This window comes from Dryobates pubescens, chromosome 8 (genome assembly GCF_014839835.1).
Source record: "Dryobates pubescens isolate bDryPub1 chromosome 8, bDryPub1.pri, whole genome shotgun sequence".
In the NCBI taxonomy this organism is placed as follows: Eukaryota; Metazoa; Chordata; class Aves; order Piciformes; family Picidae; genus Dryobates; species Dryobates pubescens.
The window spans coordinates 1,352,834-1,377,970 of NC_071619.1; the positions used below are offsets into that span (position 1 = coordinate 1,352,834).

General features: G+C 46.8%; 1 protein-coding gene across 2 annotated transcripts in view; it reads left to right on the plus strand.

Annotated features, from left to right (window-relative positions):
• The window catches only part of ATE1 (arginyltransferase 1), an 85,197-nt gene extending 60,636 nt beyond the window's left edge, over window positions 1-24,561 (plus strand). For both annotated transcript variants that reach the window (XM_054163506.1, XM_054163507.1), the window contains exons 11-12: window positions 2,647-2,767; window positions 23,343-24,561. In XM_054163506.1, the coding sequence (XP_054019481.1) occupies window positions 2,647-2,767; window positions 23,343-23,521 (300 nt within the window). In that variant the 3' untranslated portion in view covers window positions 23,522-24,561. The remainder of the gene's footprint in view (window positions 1-2,646; window positions 2,768-23,342) is intronic.
• The last annotated feature ends 576 nt before the right edge of the window (window positions 24,562-25,137 follow it).

The window sequence follows — 25,137 nt, forward strand, 5'->3', positions numbered from 1 at the left end:
TCTTGTAGCCCCCTGTAGATCCTGGAGGGCCACAATCAGGTCTCCTCAGAGCCTTCTCTTCTCCAGACTGAACAGCCCCAACTCGTGTTCAGATTTTTTTCCTAGTCCAGGAATAAAGGGAGAGGGGATGGGGAAAAGGGGGGAAAAACCCAAAGTGAGATGGATTCATAGTTGTTTGGTTTTCTATTGATGTTTTTAACATTTGTAAGTAAATGGAGATGAAGTGCTTAGGGGAGGGGGGAGAGGCAAAAGCCCTTAGGAATGACTGCATTTGAGTTTAGCAAATTCTGTGGGATTCCCTTCCTGATGCTGTCAATATAGGCACAGCACCAAAGGTGTTCCTTGGGACCCAGCTTGCCTCCTTATGTGCCTGTGTTCCCTCTTCCTCCACAGAGTGAGTCATGGGATGTGGGTCGAACCATTGGTGTAAATGAAATCCCTTTAGAGGAGAAAAATCTTCCAGTGTGTTTGGGAACAGTTTTAGAAAGGGAGGCTGCTGAGGAGCATCAATGGCTTGTTTCATTTCTACCTCTCATGACAGTGTGTGTCACTGGGCAGTGCTGTGGTATCACCTCAGCCTCACCTATCTGCAGGGGAGTTTATTGGGGGAACACCTAACAGAAGTCACCTCAGCACTTTTTCTTCCTTTTTCCTACAAAGAAGGGTATTTGCCCAAAATAAGTAACTTGCATGTACAGTGATGACTGGGTAATAGTTTTCCCCATTCCTGTTTGCTCAGTGTTACAGAGGCTCTGTTGTTCCAGCCAAACTGGGGATGCTGCAGTGCAGGGGATTTGGCACAGACATGGTGTGACATGGTAGGATTAACTGGGAAATTTACAATAGGCCTTTGGTGTGATTCCTCATGTGTGGGATTCATAAGAGTGATGTATTTCAGGGTGTAGGGACAGTACCTTCTAGGAGTACTGGAAGTGGCTGAGCAACCTTTACTTACAGCCATGAGAACCTCCATACCACTAGGACAACCTGAATTCCCCCCTCATGCTTTGAGTGCTTAAGCAGCAGCTCTGAGAGGTAGTTACTTGGCTATTTCTGTCATCTTGGCCAGTGGAGAAAATGTCTTTAAACCAGCAGGTACTTGGGTTCCAAATTTGTGGTGATTTCTTTCTCAGTGTGACTGCAGAGGCATATTGTATTCCTCTTTCTCTGAAACCATTTGAGTCATGGTGACTGAAAGTGTTCTTGAAGCACTACCTTCACATTCCTTTCAACTGCTTCTGTTTAGATAGCATAACATTGCCAAGTGGTTTATTTAATAATGTCATTTCCATTCTCTGGCTTTAGAGGATTTTCTAAGGCCTTTTGATTTGAGCTCCTCCATGGAATTGCAGGAATCAGAGAATGCTTTGACTTGGAAGGGAGCTCCACAGCTCATCCAGTCCAACCCCCTCTGCACTCAGCAGGGACATCCTCAACTAGATCAGGCTGCCCAGAGCTCTGTCAAGCCTCACCCTGAACATCTCCAGGGATGGGGATGCCCTTGACTGCAGGGGGTTGTATGAGACGGCCTTTAAAGGTCCCTTTCAACCCAGACCATTCTATGACTCTAAAAAAACCAACTTGCTATCAAGCTGATTATCTTCATTCCATATTTAAAGTCATTGATCTGAGGAACTCTTGCACTGCATCAACTGCAGTGGGACTTCTCCTACCGCCCAGGCTTTTAGCGTCGCCTCAAGATCTGTGTAACCGAGATCCTTAAACTCTTTAATCCTGTTTGCTCTGTGTCTGTTTTTTCAAGCTGATACATGAAATGATATTTTTCAGTTCAAAAACTAATCTGATATTGCCACCATATGGCTCTGAACGTTGACAGGCTGGGGATGAAATGAAGAATGGTTCAAAGATGTGTTTGTGACTGAAGTTAGAGGCCGAGGAATAATCTCATTTTAAATCAAATGAAGATCTGATTAGAGGAGGTTATTGTTGCTGAGCTGGTGATTCTGTGTGTGTGTGTAGCTGAAGGGGAAAATACTGATGACTGTTTAGCTTCTGGGAATGTCTGCAAGGAATGTATTTTTAATAAATCACCAAGAAATGGTAGAATTTCACTGACTGTTACCTGTAAGCTATTCCAGCAGGAGTTCTGCGAGTTAACAAAGGAAATGTGACTGTTTCAGTAGTAATGATCAAAAGGCTTCATCATTAATGCAATAAAAACACCATCCTGCTTGCTCTTAGGTGTTTTTTCTCTTATTAGATGTTGGGGGAGGGTTTTTTGGTCTCCATCATTGGCTCGAATTGCCAACACTTGGTCAAGCTGCTTTTAGAGGTGCTGAGGTTTAAGTGTTGGCACCAGCTCAGCAGAACTGTGGGGGATAACTTACACAGAGTCTCAGTAAGCAAAGCCAAAACCATTCTGGTTCATCTAGAATGCCATAAAAATGTGTTCTGTTCATTTCACATTTTCTGCAAGTGTCAAGGTTGAGTTTGTATTCCTGAGATGGTGCTGAAATCACTGAAGGTTTAGGTACTTGCAGTGAAGCTGCTTCTGACTCGTTTGGCATGGATTGCATTTAAACTGTTCCTTGTTCGTAGGGAAGTCTGGAAAGTTGGAGCCAGAGTGTTCCTGTGCAACTGGTACCACTGCTCTCTTTTTCAGTTGTTCCCTTTTCTCCTTCCTAGGGTCAGTACAGGCCTTCTGACTTGCTGTGCCCAGAGACCTACATCTGGACACCGATTGAGCAATGCCTCCCCCTGCTCGAGCGCTCAAAGTACTGTCGGTTCAACCAGGATGTGAAAGCAGGTAAGCTTCCAAGTGATGAGGGACCCCTTCCTTGTCTCTCTTGGCTTTGGCATGCTTTGGTACCATCTGCTGATGAAGCATTATGGAAAGCTTACCTGTGAAGGATTAAAAGCATAGAATTCTCCCCTTCTCCAGCAAACAGAGTTTTATCTGAAAGGGGACTACAGGAAAGCTGGGGAAGGTCTTTTGAGGGTGTCAGGGAATGATAAGACTGGGGGGAATGGAGCAAAACTGGAAATGGGGAGATTCAGATTGGATCTTAGGAAGAAGTTCTTCCCCATGAGGCTGGTGAGAGACTGGCCCAGGTTGCCCAGAGAGGTGGTGGAAGCCTCATGCCTGGAGGTTTTTTAAGGCCAGGCTAGATGTGGCTGAGAGCAACCTGCTGTAGTGTGAGGTGTCCCTGCCCATGGCAGGGGGGTTGGGAGTAAATGATCCTTGAGGTCCCTTCCAACCCTAACAATTCTTATGTCTTTTGACATAAGCAGTACAAATTGGAAGTACCTTGTGTTTGACAGGCTGCATGTAGTTCAAAATGAACACACATCCCTGCCTTTCAGATAGTTGCATTTGTTGCTCTCTGCACAAATAAAACCAATCAAATCATTGTTCCTCTCTTCCATTCCTGTCAGATGAATGTATGAAGGAAATTAAAATCAATACAGGGAAGTTGAAGGGGGTGGAGAAGCTTCAAGGCATCCCAGGCAGATTTGCTGGCAGATGTAGTTTCTCCATCTGTTAGTGGCTTTGCAGAAGGCAGTGAGCAGCAGAAACACCTTGAAGTGGCTGGGAAGAGGAGTTTTACATTCTGTCAAGTGGGTACCTAGAATGGTCAAGAGTACACTGACCAGAACATAACTCATTAGTGATACTGTAAAACTCTTAATCAAAGGGGGGGGAATGCATGGACTTGCTTTTAGCTGTTGACTCGCTGGATGGATTCCATACCCCAGGGGAGCTGTGCTAGAGGAGACTTGATGTGCCTGGGTGGGAAACAAAAAGCTGATTAACTTTATTAACTGTGAATTGCTGAGTATCATCTTGAGCACTGCTTGCCCCACTGCATACCAGTGCTGGTATTATTCAGAGATTAAGCTCAGGAGTATGTAAAACCATGGTCTGTTTGTAGCCATCATCTGAGCTTCAGTGGTCTTCAACAGCTGCTTCCTTTTTGCTTTCCCTGGCAGTGATTTAATACCATTTCATTCACTAGCTGGTTAATTGTTAACTGTTGGCAGGGCAGGATGTAGGTAAGTGAAAGAAATTTGAAGAGAGATGACTGCTTAAGAAGAATTGTGAACTTCTGGAACAGCTGCTTGAGTTCCTTGCTTTTCCTCACCTTTTGCATGTTAGCTTTTACACTGTGGTTTGCTTAGCTGGGACACTGAGGTAATAATTAAGAACTATGATTATGAGGCTCAAAAATATTTCTAGATGCAGATAATGCTTTAAATGTTTCAGCAGCATAATCACACCCTAAGTGTTCTGTGCAAACAGAGAATGTTCTTCAGGGATAGGTAGCTGTGTGTGATGTGGTGGGAAACAGACTGGGAAGTGTGCTTGGATGTTCTTATTTATCACCACGGGAAAAGCCCCATGTGTGAGGGATTTAAACAGCACATCATGCCTTAGTCAACTAGAATCATCCTCTGATGAGAGGAAATTGGGAGAACATTACAGAGGTAGGAAGAAGGGAAATGGTTTGGAGGCCAGTTGTGTTCAGAAAGAAAAGAGTGCATTCATTTGAGCACAAAAATGGCAACTGAACTCCTGCCTTTGAAGGTGTTAGCTCTCTACAAGCCAAGGGACATCATCTTCTCCATCCTGGGAAACTTCTGTGGCATGCCACACATTCAGAAACAGCAGGATGTGAAACTCTGCATCACTATCAGCATGGAGTGTCCCGCTCCAGACACTGCTGGAACTGCAGCTTAGGTCCTGTGGCTTAAGGAAATTAAAACATAGCTACAATTTGAAATGCACTGGACCTGCTGTGAGCCTGTGGTCATTTGAGGCTTAAGGAGCTGCTAGCTCTAAGGAAGCTGTTTCTCAACAGTAGAATCAGTTTCCTCTCTTGCTCCTTTGCTCCCTGCAATAGTCAGTAATAGGAGTTTAATGAAGTTATGGTGAATTTAAGAGCGAGGAATAGGAACGATGGTGTGCTTTATTCCTCTTGAACCAGCTCTCTGTAATGCTGCCCATAATTATGTCAGCTAAGTAGGTCATGATTTATCGGGGGTGAGACTTCCAGCTGAGAAACTGAGGGTGATAACCAGTTCCAGTAAACAACTGGGAGAAATAGTGTGAGTTGTATTGCTGCCCTGGGGCTGTAAAACACTCACTGGAGATGGTCATCTCTTAATACTGTCCTTAATGTTCTGAAACATTACCTCATGCTAGTTTGTTTATCATGGCTAGCAACTTTTGAACTTCTTTTCCCTCCCTTTAAAAAGAAACAAAAAAATAACCAGCAAAGCCAGACCACCACCACCACCAAAACACACTCAAGAAACACCCCCAAACCAGCCAAACAAAAACCCTTACCCATTAAATTTACCAGCTGCACGTTGTGAGAATGTGGTAGAGAACAGGTCACCTGCCTGCAAGTCTCTGCAGCATGGGGAAGGGTTTCTCAGTGTTCATACACCTTGTGTTGCACCTTCCTGTAATCACCTTTACTTATTTGTTCCTGGAAAAGGAGGGAAGGAAGGAAAGGAGGAAAAGAGGAGAGGGAAAGGAGGAGAGATGCTCACAAAAAGTAGCAAAATGTCTCCAGAGTATGAGAAAATATTGATTGATATTTGCAGAGGGGTTTTGCCTGGTTTGCATTATGTGCTTGTCCTGAGCCTGAGCATTTTCAGATGGTTTTTAAATGTATTGTTTTCCATCCTCTTCTCCTCTTGGAGAGTGGAGAGGACAAAGCAAACAAAGTTCTTAACTCTTTATACCAGAGAGATAAGTCTGAAAACAAAGTGTCTAAAGTTTAATAAGCTCAAAGAAGCATTCCTAAGAACCACGATAGCATTTTATTGTTAAGGATGGCACATCGTGGGTGCCTGCTGGGTGAAATGAGGCCCAGCTCTTCAGTTCTTCTGGCCAGGGTGATGTGATTCAGCCTCACTTAACCTCAAAACACTTAAGTCACCCAGAGAGAGCTCTGAGCTCTTCTGTGCCAGCAAATGCTCCAATCTGATACTTAAATAAGCTGCTGGTAGGCTCTTCGTGTGCCGTTCCTCATAGCTCTGAAAAACATCAGCGGACAAAGGATTGCATCGCAGCACTCGGGCAGCTTCATGGGTGAGAGGTCATGTTTGTCAAGTGGTCTTGCTGTTATAAATCACCACTTTTGCCTGGATTCCTCATGCCTCCAGAAGAGATTTTTTACTTTAGCTCTCTGCTCAGCTTGAGAAATGGAGAAGCCCTGGCAGCATCCTCTAAATGAGAGCGCTTTATTAGCACTCTGACATCTTCCTGATTAACCAGTGGCCACTCGTTTACTTACAAATAAAGCAGCAGTTAGTGAGGCAGGGCAGGCCAGCAAGGCCTGGGATATTGATGCCTTATGAGAGCTGAGGTAGTGCTGAACTCCATTTAGCAAACCATTAGCTGTAAGGACAGATGGAGTTACGCTCCAGGAGAAAGAAGTTCATTAAAAGATTGTGCTCTCTGTCAGTGCCTTGAACATGACCACAAACTGATGAGCAAGAGCCAGTCACATGGTAGCAGCTGCTTAAACATTCTGGAGCGTGATCATCTCTCACTGCACTTAACTTGCTCTGCTCAAACCTGGTCCTTGGGGCTGTACTTCCTTGGGGCTTTCACTGACAGCCTTGCCTATGGAACAAATGAGTTGTGAAGAGAATCATAAATCACTTACTCGCTGTCCTGGCAATACTTTTGTCCCTCCACTTACCTTTTTTTCTCAGTCTAACCCAATAACATCTCTAATATGTCTTTCTGCCCCCCCCCATTATCTGCTGAGATTTTCATTTTGTAGCTTCTGAGAGAAGCCTGTGGAAGAAATATCTCCTTCAAATAAAATCTTTACCAAAGTCTACTTTGGGGACAATAATTAAATCAGTAGGAAGCTTCAAGTCTTTCTTCCCATCAGCATTGGACTGTCAATGCCTGTAAGAAGCAGCTTCAGATAAGGGCAGATACATTCCCAATCTAAAGTGGTGGCTTCAAAGCCTTCATAGTCCTGCAGGCTCCTTGCTGTGTCACACCATGTGAGGTGTACCTTGTGCCAGCCAGGGTGAGCAGAGCTCTTTTACTCCAGTGAAGAAGCTGGGCTTGATCCAAATTGCTAGGCATGGCCCATGGCAATTTCGGGGGTGGAAGCTGTTCCACACCTTCCTGTGTCTGCTGCTTTGAGCACAAACTTTGTGTAGTGTAGATCAAAAAGGACTTTAATGCCTTTTTTTTTCTTTCTTGACTGGTTGTTTGCTGGAGTTGATAAATTGGCCAAGCTAATACACATCTGTTCAGCTTCCTGTATATCTAACAATAGAGTGACATCAAAATGGAATCGAATGGAATACATTCATTAAAATGAAAGTGCTTTCCACAGGGTTGAGAAAGCACATCCAGGAAAGGCAGATGTAGGCTCCTGAGCCAGGCCAGGATGCTGCTGCATAAGAGATGCAGTGTATTAGCATGCTGCTGGTCTTAATTCCTCCTCCTTCTCTCAATGGAAAAGCCATGATCATGGATTTGCATCCATGAAGTGTCTGTGGTTGCCATCTGGTAACAGCCACCAGTTTAGATCCCTGGCAGAGTGGTGTGTGTGTGTAGTGTTGCCCCTCTGACTGTGGGCAGATGGATAAAGGCAAAAGGCAGGATCCATTCATGCTTATAAGTGTGGTGTGAATTCATGTGTTTTGTTAGAGAGAAATGCACTGAACTTCTTGAGATGATGAAAATGTAGTCTCAAAGCTGTGACAGATGGAAAACATTAAACCAATTGTTTAGAACTGTCCAATCAACTGATTAGGGAGAAGTTGGTCTGCTCTAAGCCAACTGCTGGTTAGAACATCTGAAAGACAGAGTGTGGGGAGAGTTAGGAAACAGTTTGAATAAATTCTGATAGTTCTATGGAAGAATTTACTTCATGATCTAACTTTCCACTATCTTATCAGAGCTATAGGTAGGACCGTTGCAATTGTATAGCCAAGAAAAAGGCAGACACATCGTTTCATTCTAGCAGCCCCTCTGGAAGAGACACAGCTGACAAGCTTGGATCTGTTTCTAATCAAGTTTATAAACACTCAGAATGTGTATTTCTAAACCCAGTGTTGTCCTTCAGCTCACAAGATACTTGGACAGTGGAGACCAAGAAGGTGTAGCCAGGGGAATTATCCCCTTCACTGTCTTTGGATTAAATTGAAGTGACTGGCTTGGGCTTTTAGCCTCTCATCCACAAATACAGATCAAATATCCTGGTGCTTCTGTAACCAAGAGGTGGTATGTTGTGGGTCCTAAACAACTGGCACTGCATGAGCTGGCTTGTGAGTCTGAAATCACAGGAGCCATCAGTTTTGCAAGGGAGTCCCCAAAACAGTCAGGTGCAAAGAAAGAGGTCTTCCAAATACCATTTGCAGTATGGCTGTGAGATGAACTCCCTTTGTGTTGTTCCAGCAAATCTGAAACTTGCCTAAATCTTTGTGATTGAAAAGTTTGCATCTATGGACACTCTGAATATATCCACTTCTGACATGCAGATAGCAGAGCAGATCAGTGCTCCCCAGGAAGGACCACTGGCTGGCTTCTGGTGTTCATGACACTGCAAAAAGAGCGAGAAGAGAAGAGTTCATTTGGGCTGCAAAATCACATCACAGAGCTTGTGTAATGAGCAGATGCATTTTGAGAGCACATGTGTCTTTGAGGACTTAAAATGAGAAACACAGACATCCAGCACGCTCCTCACCCTGAAGAGCTGAATCCTGGGTGGGTGTGTGCTCGGGGCACTCCTCCTCCGGTTGAACGCCGTAACGCTTGATCCTCTGGCAGAAACGCTCGCTCTTTTTCTGATGTGGCTGCCCCAGAAGTGAACTCACTACTTGGTGAAGATTCAGGGGAATGTGGGGAAGGGCAAGGACTGCCAAATCCTGTAGGAATCCTTTCCCATCCTCGGGAGGCGTTAGGAACACGAGGACAGAAACTAAAAGTGAAATGATGTGGGATGAGGGGAGCGATCGTGCAGATTTCTTTCATGCTGAGGGTAACTAGCATGTGGGACTAGTTTCAAGATGTGATAAAAGTTAAAAGCCTGTAGTGAGGCACAGATCCAGAGCAGCTGTGGAAGTGACACCGCAGGCATGTGCTGAGTCCCCGCTCAGCCACACGCCACCAGCCGCTGCGGCAACTTGCTCCAAGGTCAGACCTTGGGTAACGCTCCTGGGTGCCTCAGAGCGCGTTTGCTCTCTGCCCCACTGACATCAGCCCAACTTTTCACGTGGAACTTAATTTAATTCCATGTTTTAATTAATTTAGCCAGGAAATTGATTGCAGTGATCTGATTTAGTTAGCTGATGAGCTACTGCCAATTGCTTCAGTTTTGCCTGCTTCATAGAAACGCTTGGGTGTGGAATTCTCGGCTTGACTCTTGGGGTTGGGGTTTCCCCTCCTCACATGCCAGTCTTAACCAGCACTTTGCTTTGCCCTTCTGTTTGAAAGACCCTCCTGGTGCTTTCTGCCATTTTCACTTCTCTGCACTTCAGCTCTTGTAACAAAGAGTGTTCAACTCTCTTTCAGCTTAGTCCCCCTGTTTCCATCAGGCTTTTTGGAGCTGTGACTGGCTCAACAGTAGCACAGTCACTTGTGGCTTTCAAACTTGCTTTTGTTCCATTGGTTTTATTGTCACTGTAGGCTCAGGGCTGCATTTTGCTGTTGCCTTGAAGTATCATTACAATAAAACCTGTGATGAATCATGGGGTGGTCTGGGTTGAAAGGGACCTCCAAAGGTCATCTAGTCCGACCCCCTGTGCAGTCTGCAGGGACATCCTCCACTAGATCAGGCTGCTCAGAGCCCTGTTGAGCCTTATCTTGAGTATCTCTAGGGATGGGGCCCCAACCACCTTCCTGGGCAACCTGGTCCAGTGTTCCACCACCCTCATGGTGCAGAACTTGTTTCTCACAGTTCAAATAGTCTGAAGAATAAATGTAGAAGTGTGATAGAGATGATCCAGTCTAAATCTGCTCTTCTCTACTTTGAAGCCATTGCCCCTTGTCCTGTCACTTCATAAAGTCTCTCTCCATCCTTCTTGTAGCCCCTTTAGGGGGCCTGGGAGTCTGGTTGAAAGTAGAACAGCCTCCTGAGCAGCCTTCTTGTCAAAGCCCTCTTTAGTTCCTGTTCACTCCCAGCTGGCTTGGGCTCAGTCTCAGGGGGATGAGATGGGGGTTTTGCTTCGGCAGAAGGAAGAGCGCTGCCAACATCATTGTATTCGTGCAGAGATGTGATCAAATGGATTGATTGAATGGAGTGGGGCTCTGAAAAAGAGAAAAGCACAATTGCAAAAGTTCCTTTTATTTTGATGAATATTTATCTCTCTGACACAAGAAGGATTTATATTGAATTCCCTGCAAGCAAGGTTAGAATCCAGAGGGTAATGCTGGCCTCTCCAAAGTACAAAGTGTGTTTTCACTTCGTTTGTGCAGTGCAGAATGACTCTAAAATGCATGAAATGAGACACCAACACTATCCCTCCATTGTTAGGCCTGGTAAAATGAATGTCACTTGAAAAATGAAGTCTGAAACAGTTTTGCATGTCATAAATGTGAGCTTTGCAGCCACTGGAGGTTGCAGAGAGTGAGAGGGTGGGAAGGCCAGTCATGATTTGCTGGTACACAGGCAGGAGGGTCAGTCTGAGGCACTGTTCTTGTGACAAAACTTGGACTCCTTAGTGTCACTTTGTGGTTAGAAAATTACTGGGTTTCTGGAGTGGAGCATCTGCCTTGGGTAAATCTTAGTGAATTGCAAGGTATTTTAGCTACCAGTTGAGAAGAGAAGGCTGAGAGGGGATTCAGTCAATGTAGGTAAATATTTGAGGGCTGAGGGTCAAGAGGCAGGGGACAGGCTCTGGTCACTTGCACCCTGGGATAGGACAAGGGGCAACGGATGGAAACTCCAGCACAGGAGGTTCCACTTCAACACAAGGAGGAACTCCTTCACTGTGAGGCTCCCTGGAGCAGGCTGCCCAGAGAGGTTGTGGAGTCTCCTTCTCTGGAGACTTTCCAGCCCCATCTGGATGTGTTCCTGTGTGACCTGTGCTGGATTCTATGGTCCTGCTCTGGCAGGGGTTTTGGACTTGAAGATCTTTGGAGGTCTCTTCCAACCCCTAACATCCTGTGATCCTGTGAGATGCAAATGCACTTGATGTAGTGTCTCTGCTCAGGAAGCAGGGGGACTAAGCTGTTCTGTTGGAGCTGTCAGTGCAGTTAGTAGTTCTAAAGTTCTGCTAGAGATAGTAATTGAGGTAAGCATTTGGTGGTTAATCTGAGAAAAAGATTTGTTTGTGTTTTCCCTGAGAAATGAATGAAGTATTTCATTTGTCTCTAACAGGAAGTGTTTGTGTGGGAGAGACTTCCCACCCCTCATCTTTTACTTTAAGCTGCACCCCCAATTTAGCATTCTCAGCCTTTCATTCACAGATTTAATGACATGCTTGCTGTGGCTCTCCCAACAGTATGTGAGGCACTTTTGATGATGATGCTCTTGAGATGAGGGACACCTTGCTAAACTCTCTGGAAAGACACTTGTGCAGTTTTAATTCCCTGGCAGTGAGTGAATTCAGGAGGTGCTTTCCAAGTGCTCCCTGGATTTTTTGACCATGATTTTTCCTTTCTGCCTCTACCAAGCAATAGCTCAAAATGCTGAAGTGTTGTTCTGAGTAGCTTGAGTACTTGGAGGAGCAGGAAACACTCAGTGAACAAAGGTCCTGAGGAACATAGAAGAGAAAAGCATCTGCAGAGTCATGCTCAGAACCAGTGTTAATGCATTTAAAACCAAACTTGTACCTCTTGCAGTTCTGCTTCTGGTCCTTGTATGCATGCTGCATTCAAATGGAAGGCATAATTGGAAGCTGACTGGAGGACAGAAAAGGGTAAACCAAGAAAACAGCTTAAAAAAGCCCAAACAACAACAAAACAAAGACCAAGGCCTCGTGGGTGTGCAGTTAATGTTCTTGAGTGGCAATTCACATTCTCATTTCTGCTATCTGAAGTCATCTAGAATAGCATCAGATACACAGCTTCAAAGGGATTGAGTAGCTCATTTTATCTTCTGGAAGAGCATCTAAAAGTTCAGTAGTTATCTTTGTCAGCTTGCCACCTACTAGATTATATTCCTTTTTGTTTGGTTTGTTGCCTTGACTCTGGAGGCACTGGATAGCGTTTTCAGATGGGAATTTGTTCAGTCTCATGTAACGAATATTTTCCCAGGTCCTACTAGGTGGTGGGGTTTGGCTCTTTTCTATAGTGCATCCCTCAGAAGCAAGTCCTTGTAGAAATAACCAGGATCATTGAAATCTGGTCCTTGGAGAAATAACCAGGATCATTGAATTCAATCTATTCCTTGGAGTAATAACCAGGATCATTGAAATCTAGCCCTTGGGTGTAGCCATTTCTCAGTCATCATATTTCAGGCTAATAAATTGAGATAGGTTAGGAACACTGGATTCTATGAAAGCTGCTCATAAACACAGAGGGAACTCGATACTTGGGGGTTTCTGTCCATCTCTTTCAAAGGTCTCCAGACAGCAGGACATGCTTGGATTTTAGTGTTAGGCAACGCACTGCAAGGATTGCATTTGCAGGTAAGCCAGAAGCCTTGGCAGGTCGCTGTGACTTACAGCTGAGAGGGAGAGCTGCTCTGAAGCTCTGTATTCACAGGAAATGTTTTCCATTGGCCCCTGTTCATGTTTACTACTGGAATAATAAGAGTCAAAACACAATGAGTTATTGTTTCCGTGTGGCACAGCAGGCTGAGCGCGCTCTGAATGCGTTTTGTCAAGTGATTAGTGTGCTGGCTCCTCCAGATTGAATTGCAAAGCATAAACCAGTTGTATGATTCCAGGCACAAAGCCCAAAAGCTCTGTTCAGGAGATGTCTTTAGGATTTACCCTTGTTGCAGTTTCCTGCCTTTACCCATTATGAGGCTGCCTCTAAGTTAGTGCTGGTAGAACTGTAACTCACCTGCCTCGTTTTGAGGCTCAGTGACGATGTTTTGGTAAGGTGCATTTCCCCCTGTAGAAACATTCCCTACCTGAACAATGGTTTCAAAACTTCCTGTTTCTTATTCTTCTTGCATTAACTGCAGAGGGTTGGCTGAGAACATCCTGAGCATTTTACTGTACTTCCTTTGTGAGTTGTGCTCTCTGGCTTTAATTAGAACTCTTTTCATTGAAATCGTTGTTGTTGTTGTTGTTGCTAATGATTCGTTTTAGCTGCACTCTTATTTTGGTTCAAGTGAGTGGTTTTATGGCCCAAGGCATACTGCTCTGGCATAGTTTTTAATGTATCAATCTAGTGTGGAAGAAGCAATATGAGAGAAGAGCCACTGGTTTCACAGAATTGTCAGCCTTGGAAAGGGACCTCAAGGATCAGCCAGTTCCAACCCCACTGCCATGGCCAGAGACCCCTCACACTGCATCAGGTTGCTCAGAGCCACATCCAGCCTGGCCTCAAACACCTCCAGGCATGAGGCTTCTACCATCTCCCTGGGCAACCTGTGCCAGGCTCTCACCACCCTCATGGGGAAGAGCTTCTTCCCAACATCCAATCTCAATCTACCCATTTCTAGTTTTGTTCCATCTCCCCCAGTCCTATCACTCCCTGACACCCTCAAAAGTCCCTCCCCAGCTTTCTTGTAGCCCCCTGCAGATACTGGAAGGCCACAATGAGGTCTCCTCAGAGCCTTCTCCTCTCCAGACTGAACAGCCCCAACTCTCTCAGTCTGTCCTCATAGGAGAGCAGCTCCAGCCCTCTGCTCCTCTTTGTGGCCCCTCTCTGGACACCTATTTTGCATGAATACTGCTATTACTGGGTATTGTTTATTTTGCCACTGACCATTTTGTGTCTGAGGATGAGTTCCTGTGCTTTGCTGGGGAGTGAAAAGAAAGAGCCTTTTAAATTGAGCAAGGAAGGAGCTCGGATTCAGAGGTCAGATGCGTTAGACTTCTGACTGAGGTGGAAACATTTTCTCTTTCCAGTAATTAGTCTCTCATATATTTCAGTCATAAAATTTGGAAAGCTGATTTGTTTCTTCCTTTTCAAGTTTCTTTGTTTAAAAATCATTGATCATTAGCTGTGACAAGGTCATGTAAACCAGATGGAGCTTTTCCTTAAGGAAAAAAAAAGGTATTGGGCAAGGCTGCAGCCGTTCCTCAAATAAATGAACAGCACCATAGTGCAGCCAGCGAGGGATGGGTGCTGCTCTGGATCATTTTTTACACCTACTCTGAAACTTCTGGAACTCCTTGTCAATGTAAGTTTAAAGCTGTTATGGTTTTTCTCTCTCTTTGATTTGGGGAAGGTGAAAGCTGTGTTCATCTCTCACTATCAGTGCTCAGCAGAACAGCTTTGAAACTGATAATTAAGACCTGGGAACGGCTTGAAACAAAAGCAAAAGCCCAACCATACTCTTTGGACCATCAGTCTGAAAATAGAGCAGTGGCCAAGGGCTAAGATTTTGGGGTTGGGTTTGTTTTTATTTCTGTGGATTTAATTTATTAGGGGTAAAAATAGCTTTTTTTGAGCTTCCAGTTTTTTAAGCAAAATGGAAACTAATTTGTAACCTGAGCTTTTTACATCAGAGTTCCCTTCAAAGAGAAGTGCAGGTTTCACTTACTGTTAAGTATTTTAGATCTTCTTTCACTATTTTACCCTGCTGTGGAGACAAATCCATGGATGCAGAAGCACCAGGTAAAGATGTGGCCACATTTGTTTGGTGGTGGTTTGGTTTGGTTTGTTCCAGGGGGGGTTAAGTTGCATTTAAGTAAACTGAAACTTGTGATCAGAAACAGCATCATGTCAGTCACACACAGGATGACACAGGATGTCAGGGGTTGGAAGGGACCTCCTAAGATCATCAAGTCCAAAACCCCCTGCCAGAGCAGGGCCATAGAATCCAGCACAGGTCTCACAGGAACACATCCAGACAGGGCTGGAAAGGCTCCAGAGAAGGAGACTCCACAACCCCTCTGGGCAGGAGCAGAGCAGGGCAGAGGGATGAGACTGCCAAAACCTGCTGCTTCTGCTCCTGCTTCTCCAGGCTGAAGCAGAGCAGGAACACCTCCACCATCCCTCTCAGGGGTGAACCTCTCTCGCTCTCTCTGTGTTAAGCTCTGACAAGGGCAGCTCAGTAAGCTCCTTAGAGTGATGTTCTGCAGGGAGTAGTGTCCTTGTTACTGGAGGTTTTCAATGCTTGGTCTCTAATTTTCACACTTGTGTTTGCAAGCAAAGCTGCTGTGGTTTGTCCTACGTGGATAGGAGGAGCCACTGCTGACGTTCATAGGCTCATAGGGTGTTAGGGGTTGGAAGGGACCTCTGGAGATCAAGTCCAAAACCCCCTGCCAGAGCAGGACCAGAGAATCCAGCACAGTCACACAGGAACACATCCAGACAGGGCTGGAAAGGCTCCAGAGAAGGAGACTCCACAACCTCTCTGGGCAGCCTGCTCCAGGGCTCTGGGACCCTCACAGTGAAGAAGTTCCTGCTCATGTTGAGGTGGAACCTCCTGTGCTGGAGTTTCTATCCATTGCCCCTTGTTCCTATCCCAGGGAGCAAGTGAGCAGAGCCTGTCCCCTCCCTCCTGACCCCCAGCCCTTATTAAATCCCCTCTCAGTCTTCTCCAAACTGAAGAGCCCCAGGGCTCACAGCCTCTGCTCACCAGGCTCCAGTCCCTCAGTCATCCTGGTAGCCCTCTGTTGGACTCTGTCCAGCAGGTTCCTGTCCCTCCAGAGCTGGGCAGCCCAGAACTGGATGCAATATTCCAGGTGAGGTCTCAGCAGGGCAGAGCAGAGGGGGAGGAGACCCTCCCTGGATCTGCTGGGCACACTCCTCTCGGTGCACCCCAGTCTAGCAGAAGTGCCGTGTCTCTTGGATGAATTAGGAGTACCAGACCTCAGTGAGGTTTCTTACTGATTGTGAATCCCCTGCTGTACAGAAGCTGTACAGAAACTGTACAGAATAATTCCTGCATTAGGTCAGATTTGTCTAAAAGAAATACTAAACAATTGGCACTTTTCCTTTTGTCCTCTTTAGAAAAAAAAAGAAAGTCAATATATTTGTGGCTTCTTTTTATTTCTTCACTTCTTTGGAAAAAACACCTGCTTTGAAGCCACCAAGTTGGCTTGCTTGCATCTGCCAGTGCAGCAGTGTCTTGATTGTGAGGGGCATGAGACAGGGGCTGCGGGCAGAGGCGCCACTGACTCGGCACCCAGCACGCCCGGCTCTGGATGAGGGCAGTGCAGAGCACAGCCCCCCTGCAGGCTCACCCTCCAGATCGCTGTTGATCCAACCCAGCTTGGCCCAGCTCAGCAGAGCTGGGTCAGTAACAGTTTGCTGCAAAACCCCTTTGAGCCATCACACTTCTCGCAGGCGCCGCCGCTCGCTCTCGCCCCGGCTCTCAGCCGCGCAGCCTTGCGCCTGCTTCCCCGGCTCGCCCCCCAGCTGGGCTTGGTTTGCACTTCAGCTTATGCTGGGTAGGAAGAATGAAAGATTAATGCACTTGGAGAAGAAAAATATTTGGATATCAGCTGCCTGAAATAGTTTTGTCAAATGCTAATCAATTTCTGCGCTGGGAGGGGGGAAAGCAGAGCACAGAGCTTTGCATTTCTCTGTCAAGTCGAGGCCAGTCTTGCTGTGAATAAAGATGGTTAGATAATCCTCTCCCACCCACCCCCCGCTCCCCCTCTTGCACGGTGTTTCAGCAGCAATCAGCAGTTGAAACTCACTTTGGCTTTTCAGAGGGAGGTTGTGGTTTGGGGGGGGAAGCTGGTTTGGGTTGTGCAGAGAAATGAGACCCGGATGGGACAGGAGCATGTCAGGCTTCCTGCTCTTTACATTCCTTCTGCTCCCTGGAGTATAAAAGCATTTCTGGGGCTGCTTGCTGGCCTTTGAAGACCACTGCTCGCTCTTCTGGCTTATTCCTCACTGTCGCTCAGCAATGCTGCTGATGCTTTTGATGAAGGGGGGCATGGGGGGGTGTAGCTGGGCCAAGAGCTCAGCCCAGGATCTGCCTGACATCTGCCAAGACAAACCATTGCATAGAGAGTCTTTACATCACTTCTCCCTTTTACTTAGGTTTTTTCTTACTGATGCTTAGCAGCATATCTATGCATTGCATTTAACAGTGGTGTGGGGATGGGAACAAAGAATTAATATCTCTTTGCAAGCTTTGTGATTCTTCTTTTAATGGGATGACAGTGGCAAGGTTGCTTTATGTGTGAAGTGCCTCCTGTGTTCAAATTTCAGTAGGTGAGTGCTGTGTAAATAATTTGGTGTCTCAGGATTACAGGGGAGAAGAGAAGGAAGTGACAGTTAACTTACTGAGCAGGAATCCAGCTGTACTTTCAGGCTTAAAAGGATGATATTCCTGTAAAGAAAGGGAGTTGGCTTAAAGGCTGATACTTCCATGAAGACAAGAGAGTTGGCTTAAGGGATGATATTTCTGTGAAGACAGAGAGTTGGCATCTGCAGTGCTCAGCTTCCTCTGAGGGCAGCTGAGTGCAGGCTGCAGAATCACTTTTTCTACATTTTATGTGTCTACCATGTAAACTATATTGATGTGACTGAATTGGGAGATAAAACCTTGTGTGTGTTTTGTGTGTCAAGTGGCAGTGTCTTTGCTGTACAAGACTGTAATTAATCAACAATTAATCACAAAGGCAAAGTCCTAAGGATTGGAATGGACATCAGCAGCACTGTGCCTCCTCCTAGCACTATTGCTTCTTTAAAACACTTGCTTCATAGAACTGCTTCCATCAAATGGCATCCTGGCTTGGATTAGAAATGCTGTGTCCAGCAGGAGCAGGGAGGCCATTGTCCCCTGGTACTCAGCTCTGGGGAGGCCACACTTTGAGTATTGTGTCCAGCTTTGGGCACCTCACTACAAGAGAGATGTGGAGGTGCTGGAGCCAGGGCAGAACAGGGCAAGGAAGCTGTGAGGGGCCTGGAGAATAAATCTTGTGAGGAGCAACTGAAGGAGCTTGGGGATGTTTGGAGGCTGAGGGGAGACCTCATCACTGTCTACAGCTACCTGAAAGGAGGTTGTAGAGAGGCTGATGCTGGTCTCTTCTGATAGTTAATTAGTGGTAGAACAAGAGGGAACAGCCTCAAGCTGTGATAGGTTTAGACTGGATGGAAGGAAACAGTTTTTCACGGCAAGAATGGTCAGGCATTGGAATGTGCTGCCCAGGGAGGTGGTGGAGTCACCAAGCCTGGAGGTGTTTAAAGGTGGTTTGGATGTGGTGCTTGGGGATATGGTTTAGAGGTGACCCTTGTAGAACAGGGTTCTGGGTTGGACTGGGTGACCCTGAGGGTGCTTTCCAACCTGAATGTTTCTGTGAAATCCAACCCTTTCAAGTGATACAAAAGAAGTGTTTCCAGAGGTGGCAGGAGGGAGTGCACAGAAACGGAGAAATTGTAGTAAAAACTTCAAACACTTGTGCTCCAGGAGCCAGAGATACTGGCTCAGGTGAACAAACGTGCCCTTGGAGGAGAAGGGTCTCTACACTGTTCTTCAAAAGCAACTCTCCACATGAGCTGCGTGGCACACAAGCTCTGGTCTTAGTCATGCAGGGCAGGACTAGGGGTATGGCTAGAGAAGAAAGGCTTGGACAATTAACTGGCTATAAATTATAACTTAATGAGGCATCCAAAAATCACTGTCTTGCACAAGAACCTTTGTCCTTCCTCTCTTCAGGCAGAGAAGAAAGCCTGTTGGCATCTTCTTAAAGCAAATCCTCCCGTGCCACACGCTAGGAGCAGTTACTTGGGGTTTTTTCCTTTTTGGGGAGGGTAGTTTATCTCTGAGGCAGGGCCAGAGCCCAGTTTGCTTTTATTTTCCATTAAATTCTCTTTAAATCTATTCTGCTTGGGCTTAAGCCCTGAATAAAGGGAGTGCTTTCCTGGGTTGCTGTGGTGGCGTCTCCAGCGCAGCAGCGGCTGAGAAGTGGCTGAGTTTTAAGGCAGGGATTGGTTACGATGATGACACAAGCTCCTATTTCTCTTCTTGAAAAGCTTAACTGTGCACCTGAGATATTTTACTGATACTTAACATTCCAGTAAAAGGGGTTTTGTTCAGATGTAGTTGAAGTTTTATATGCATTTGAGTACTTTTACAGCAGGTTATTTTTGTCATTAAGGTTTTTATTTTGCGGGGAGTCGATGGAAAACTGTTCCCCGAGCCAGGTAGCCCTTGCAGACGTTTGGCTGAGGGTTCTTCTGCCTTTCAAACCTTGTTTGATGGATCTGGAGTCAACAAATGTAAATACTGTCAGTCACACATTCATTTTTGAGAGATCAGAGGTGTCTGGCTTTACTCTCTTCCTGATGATAAACTCATTACCAAGTCGTCGTATGTTTTGTTTAGGCACAGAACCTCCTGTCTGTGTTAGGCTTAACACATGTCTGAGGTGTTCATGTTGCAGTGGTTTTCTTTTTTCCTCCAAGATACTGTGAGAGAGCCTTCTCCTGCCTTAGGGCTGTGGTATAAACCTGTGCCACAAACCTGGCCAAGAAAGGACTGGTCTGCAGCATGCTTTGGCAAGCCTTGCTTCTCCCCAGAAAATGCTTAGCTTGACAGGTTTGGGTCATGATTACAGCTGCATGTGGCTGTAGAGCTGCAGCTAGCGTGGGCCTGATTGCAAGAGGGATGCACCTACTGCTTGATGCAAGGAGTGGAAGTGGAGTAAGGGTCTAAACGCTGAGCAGCAAGAGCAGAGCTCCGTGCCGGCAAGGCTGTGGCAAAACTGGAGGTGCAGTAGCTTTAGTTACTGTAAGAAACTGAGTATGGGGCCAGGAGCACCACAAGCCAAAAGATTAACTCATCCAGAGTAGCAAGCTTCAGGAGTGTTTGAAAGCAATGAGTATCAAACAGTGAGTAATGAATGGCTTAGAGAGTGCTTTTGGCAGGAGCCCCTGAAGGCTAAGCTTGGCCTAGATCCATCTCAGGACACAAACTTGCGGTCAGCTTCGAGGGGCAGTGAACAGAAACTTTCCAACTGCAGAAGTCAAAATAACTTCACACTTTGTGTCACCTCCAGGAGTTAAACTTGCAAATTTTTCCTTGCTGAACTTTGAGAAAGGGAGGAGGATGTAATAGAAGAGGCAGTAGGGCTGAGAGTGAAACCAACCTACTGGGATATCAGAAAGGTGTTGGCCACACATCAAAAACCTCGAATGGACTTCAAAGAGTGAGAGAAAGCCATAAAGTGTTTTTGACTTGGTGTTTACCTAAAGCAGTTGCCAACAATAATTAGTGGAGAATGCAATCCTAGCAAGTACTGCTCAGATTTTCTCCTTTCAAGCCACCTTTTCCCAGTTAAGTCTTAAGAAATAGGTTGTGCTTTCATGTCAGGAATCAAAACACAGCTAGAAGTAGTGAAGTCATTGCAAACTTTGTCAAGCAGGCTCAGTGAAGTTTCACATACTAAATTCAGGCAATCAGCAGAAAGGGTTTATAAGCCATTGCTGTGGATGAATGGGGCAAGTTCTTAATGTCTTGCAAAGAAAAGCATTTCATGACCTCCTTTGTTTTTATTCAAGTATAAAGAAGGCCCCAGAGGGGCTGTTAAGCTTTTGCATAGTAAGGGCTGCATTTGTCTTCCAGATTTCTTCAGATTAGGCTGAGAATCACAGACTGGTTTGGGATGGAAGGGACCTTTAAAGGTCATCTAGTCCAACCCCCTCTGCAGTGAACAGGGCCATCTTTGGCTGGATCAGCTTGCTCAGAGCCCTGTCCAACCTGTCCTGGTATCTTTCCAGGGATGGGGCATCTACCACCTCTCTGGGCAACCTGTTCCAGGGCCTCATCACCTTCACAGTGAAGAATTTCTTCCTAATATCTAATTTACAGCTACCTCTTTTCACTTTGAAACCATTACTCCTTGACCTCTAGTCATGAGGTCTGTGGTGACAGGTTGGACTTGATGATCTTTGAGGGCTCTTCCAACCTTGGTGATATTGTGATCATCAAGTCCAACCTGTCACCCAACAGCTCATGACTGCTAGACCCTGGCACCAAGTGCCATGTCCAATCCCCTCTTGAGCACCTCCAGGGATGGTGACTCCACCACCTCCATGGGCAGCACATTCCAACAGCAAACTGCTCTCTTTGTGAAGAACTTTCTCCTCACCTCCAGCCTAAACTTTTACTGGCACAGCCTGAGACTGTGTCCTCTTGTTCTGGTTTCCTGGGAGAAGATGCCACATCTACTTGTTTTTTGAGCACCTCCAGGGACAGTGACTCCACCACCTCCCTGGGCAGCCTGTTCCAATGCCTGACCACTCTTTCAGTAAATCATTTTTTCCTAATGTCCAACTTAAACCTTCCCCTGCCACAGCTTGAGACCAGTGACTGGGAGAAGAGGCCACCCCAGCTTCACTAAACCTTCTTTCAGGTAGCTGTAGAAAGCAGTAAGGTCTCCTCTCAGCCTGCTCCTCTTTGTCCTAAACAATCCCAGCTCCCTCAGCCTCTCCTCATAAGATGTATCACAGGATGCTAGGGTTTGGAAAGGACCTCCAAAGATCATTGAGTCCAACTCCCTGCCAGAGCAGGACCATAGAATCCAGTGCAGGTCACACAGGAACACATCCAGATGGGGCTGGAAAGGCTCCAGAGAAGGAGACTCCACAGCCCCTCTGGGCAGCCTGTTCCAGTGCTCTGTGAGCCTCACAGTGGAGAAGTTCTTCCTCATGTTGAGCTGGAACCTCCTGTGCTGCAGTTTCCATCCCTTGCCCCTTGTCCTGTCGCAGGGTGCAAGTGAGCAGAAGCTGTCTCTTCCTTCCTGACCCCCAGCCCTCATATTCCAAGCCCTCCACCAGCTTTGTGTACCTGCTCCAGCACCTCATCATGATCTGAAAGCGATCTAAATACCCTCTTATGTGTGTGGTTCTGCTTAAATTAAGTCCCAAGGGGTCTGTAGGTGAGGTCAGTAAGATTCAGCTGTGGTGTGTATTACCTTTGAAAGCTCCAGGGATCAGGTCGTGCCCACCCATCTCTTGCACAGCTGACTGTTGGTCTGCAGAGCTTGAAGCAGGGGCCCGTCTTTAACTTCATTCTCCTAAACAAACTCAGGAACCAGTGTAAATGATGAGGGCTGAAGGGCCAGGGAGGCTCACCTGGGTAGCCAGTTTATAGCCTGATGCTTACCTAAGGCAAACAACGTGGAGGCTTCTTGCTGGTTTTAATACAGCCCTCACAGCTGGGGGAAGGGAGTGCTCTGTGCTGGTGGATTTTGCAAGCAGTGTAGTAATTAAGTGCAGTATGGGAATAGCAGCAAGGCTCCTCTGGGCTGCTGTGTTTGAAAGCCTTTCCCAGATAGAGTTTCACTTCTGGCAGTGGGCTCCAGCCAGCATTAAAATCAATGTGAATTTTCAAGTACAGCAGTAGAGGTATTTCCAGCAATGCTGTGTGCCACCTTGAGAGAAGTGTGACACCTGAGCTATTTTGGTCACACACCACAAAAACAGGTACCTGGCAAGCAAGGCTTTGCTTTCAGCCATCATTCAGCAAGATCAGCCCTGGTTTCATCTGCTGTTTGTCTGCAGATCAGTTCTATTGCCTCACACAGCTTTCATCATCACAGTACATTAGAAGTTGGAAAGGACCTCCAGAGATCATCCAGTCCAACCCTCCTGCCAAAGCAGAAACACCCAGGGTAGTGCACACAGGAATGCATCCAGGTGGGGTGTGAAAGTCTCCAGAGAAGGAGACTCCACAGCCTCTCTGGGCAGCCTGCTCCAGGGCTCTGCCACCCTCACTGTAATGAAGTTTCTCCTTGTGTTAAGGTGAAATCCTATGGTCAAGCTTCTACCTCTTGTTCCTTGGCTTACTGCTCTGCAGCACCCAAAGGAGCTTGGCCCCCTCCACTTGACACCCACCCCTCACATACTGATAGACATTGATCAGATCCCCTCTCAGCCTTCTCCAGCCTCAACAGCCCTAGGGGTTTTAAGTCTCTCTTCACAGGGGAGATGCTTGAGTCCCCTAATCATCCTCCTGGCTCTCTGTTGGACTCTCTCCAGCAGGTCTCTGTCTCTTGAACTGGGGAGCCCAGAACTGGCCACAGTATTGCAGGTGTGGCCTCAGCAGGGCAGAGCAGAGGGGGAGCAGAACCTCCCCAGCCCTGCTGGCCACACTTTTCTCGCTGCACCCCAGGATCCCACTGGCTCTCTTGGCCGGTAGGGCACACTGATGTACCCTGCAGAACCATGCATTGCTGTCCCCCAGCACTGCAAGGCCTTTGTGTGTGGAGCTGCTCTCCAGCAGGGCAGCCCCTGGCCTGGTGCCTGCTGTTGTTCCTCCTAGGGGCGATCTCCAAAACTAATTTGCTGTGTTGTGTGCCTCTCTTTGCAGTGGATGAAGGTGGTGTGCAGGAGCTGGGCAGGGTGCGAGTGCTCCACAAGAGAACCGTGATGCCTTACAGCGTCTACAAGAGGAGAAGGAAGGGGCCCAGCGACGAGGCCAGCGTCCAGCAGTACGCCAGCTTGGTTGGCCAGGCCTGCTCAGAGAGGATGCTGCTCTTCAGGAGCTGACCTTGGGATGGCACTCTGTTGTGTTGCACTGCCACTGGGTGCTGTGTGCTCTAGCTGTGTGTGGGTATGCCTGCCCGAGTAGCAGTGTGAAGTGCAGGTTGTCTCTCTAGGCTTGTGTGAGTCCCTGGTCCTGTGCTTCAAGGCCCTCCCCAGTCAGACTTTCGGCGCAGCAAGGCTTTAGCAATAGAAGTTTAGAAACCCACGCTTGCAATAGACTTCAGTCCAGTAGCTCTGGCCTTTCTATGCAGTTTGATAACTCTGAGTATGTAAGCAACATGAAAAACAGGTGTCTTGGTTTGTTTCTTCATTTCTTTTGCAGGGGCGACAGCTGCCTGCATCTAGGTTAACAATCACTCAATTACAGATGCTTTCAAGCAGCACCTTGGCTGCCTCTCCTTGCAAGTTGCTCTCACCTTTATGCTGGCATTTGGATGCTCCTGCAAGAGAATCGAAATGTGCTGTTAACTTTCTAACCTGCAACCTGGCCTGGTGCCACTTTATTTCAGTAGTCTGTTCAAAACCAGGCAGAGGTGACTGCCACTGCCCATTCTTCATGATGTGGAAGCAGTAGCTTGGTGCCTGAGGTCCTGGTGAGCGTAGGAGCCCATCATAGCTTCTCAGTGGCAGGGGATGCAGTGCTCTGGAAAACTTGACCCCCTTAGAGGTGAAGCAGCAGAATAGTTGCACTATGACTGTACCAAAGCCTCAGCCAGGTGGTGTGGTGGCTTCTTGGTGTAAGCCTTATCCTTGGTCTCAGACAAGTGGAGATTCTCACGCACATCGCTCGGGTGAAGCAGAGCGTGGCAGCTTTGTCCTGTGCCTCCTCACTGCACCTTTCAGACTTAGGCCAGAGAGGAGGCATCCAGTACCACTGCAGGGTTTGGTTGCAGTCTTGCTCTGCAGATCACAGGATGTCAGGGGTTGAAGGGACCCAAAGAGATCATCGAGTCCCACCCCCCTACCAGAGCGGGTCCATGCAATCTAGCTCAGGAACACATCCAGCCAGGCCTTCTCCACAGAAGGAGACCCCACAGCCTCTCTGGACAGCCTGTTCTGGTGGTCTGGTCAGGAAAACTTGGGTTTGGGAAGGCTCCACTACCATATTCCTGTGCTTTTACTGTTTAGTTCGTGGTGCAGCAGCCCTCAGGTGAGGGCTTTAGTGACCATTTACTGACCACTGCGTTGTTACCACAGGGCATTGTGCTGCTTTATTCAAAGCAGTGTCATGAGTCCTCTGTGGCCCTGTCCACTCACACAAGCCAGAGGGACTTTGGGAAAGAGCACCATTGTGTAATTCAGTAGTGCATTACAAGGTCAAAGCAATACCATTGCATTTGTGCTGCTCATCTTCTTGGCTAACAGGAGCTGCTACTTACCTTGAATCAGCTCAGAGTTTCCTGTTAACCTTTGATGAAGAATGCATGTGTGGAGCTGTGGTGCCCCAGAGAGGAACCCAGTTCAGCTTCACCTTTCTGAGAGTCACATCATGGCTTGGGCTTAACTGTAAACACTTGGCCAACATCTTTAATCATTGGGTTTGGTCTGGGACAGATGGAAGAATCTTGGGATTCATTGCCTTGCAGAGTGCACCTTTGTTTTCCTGTATCTGTATGGTC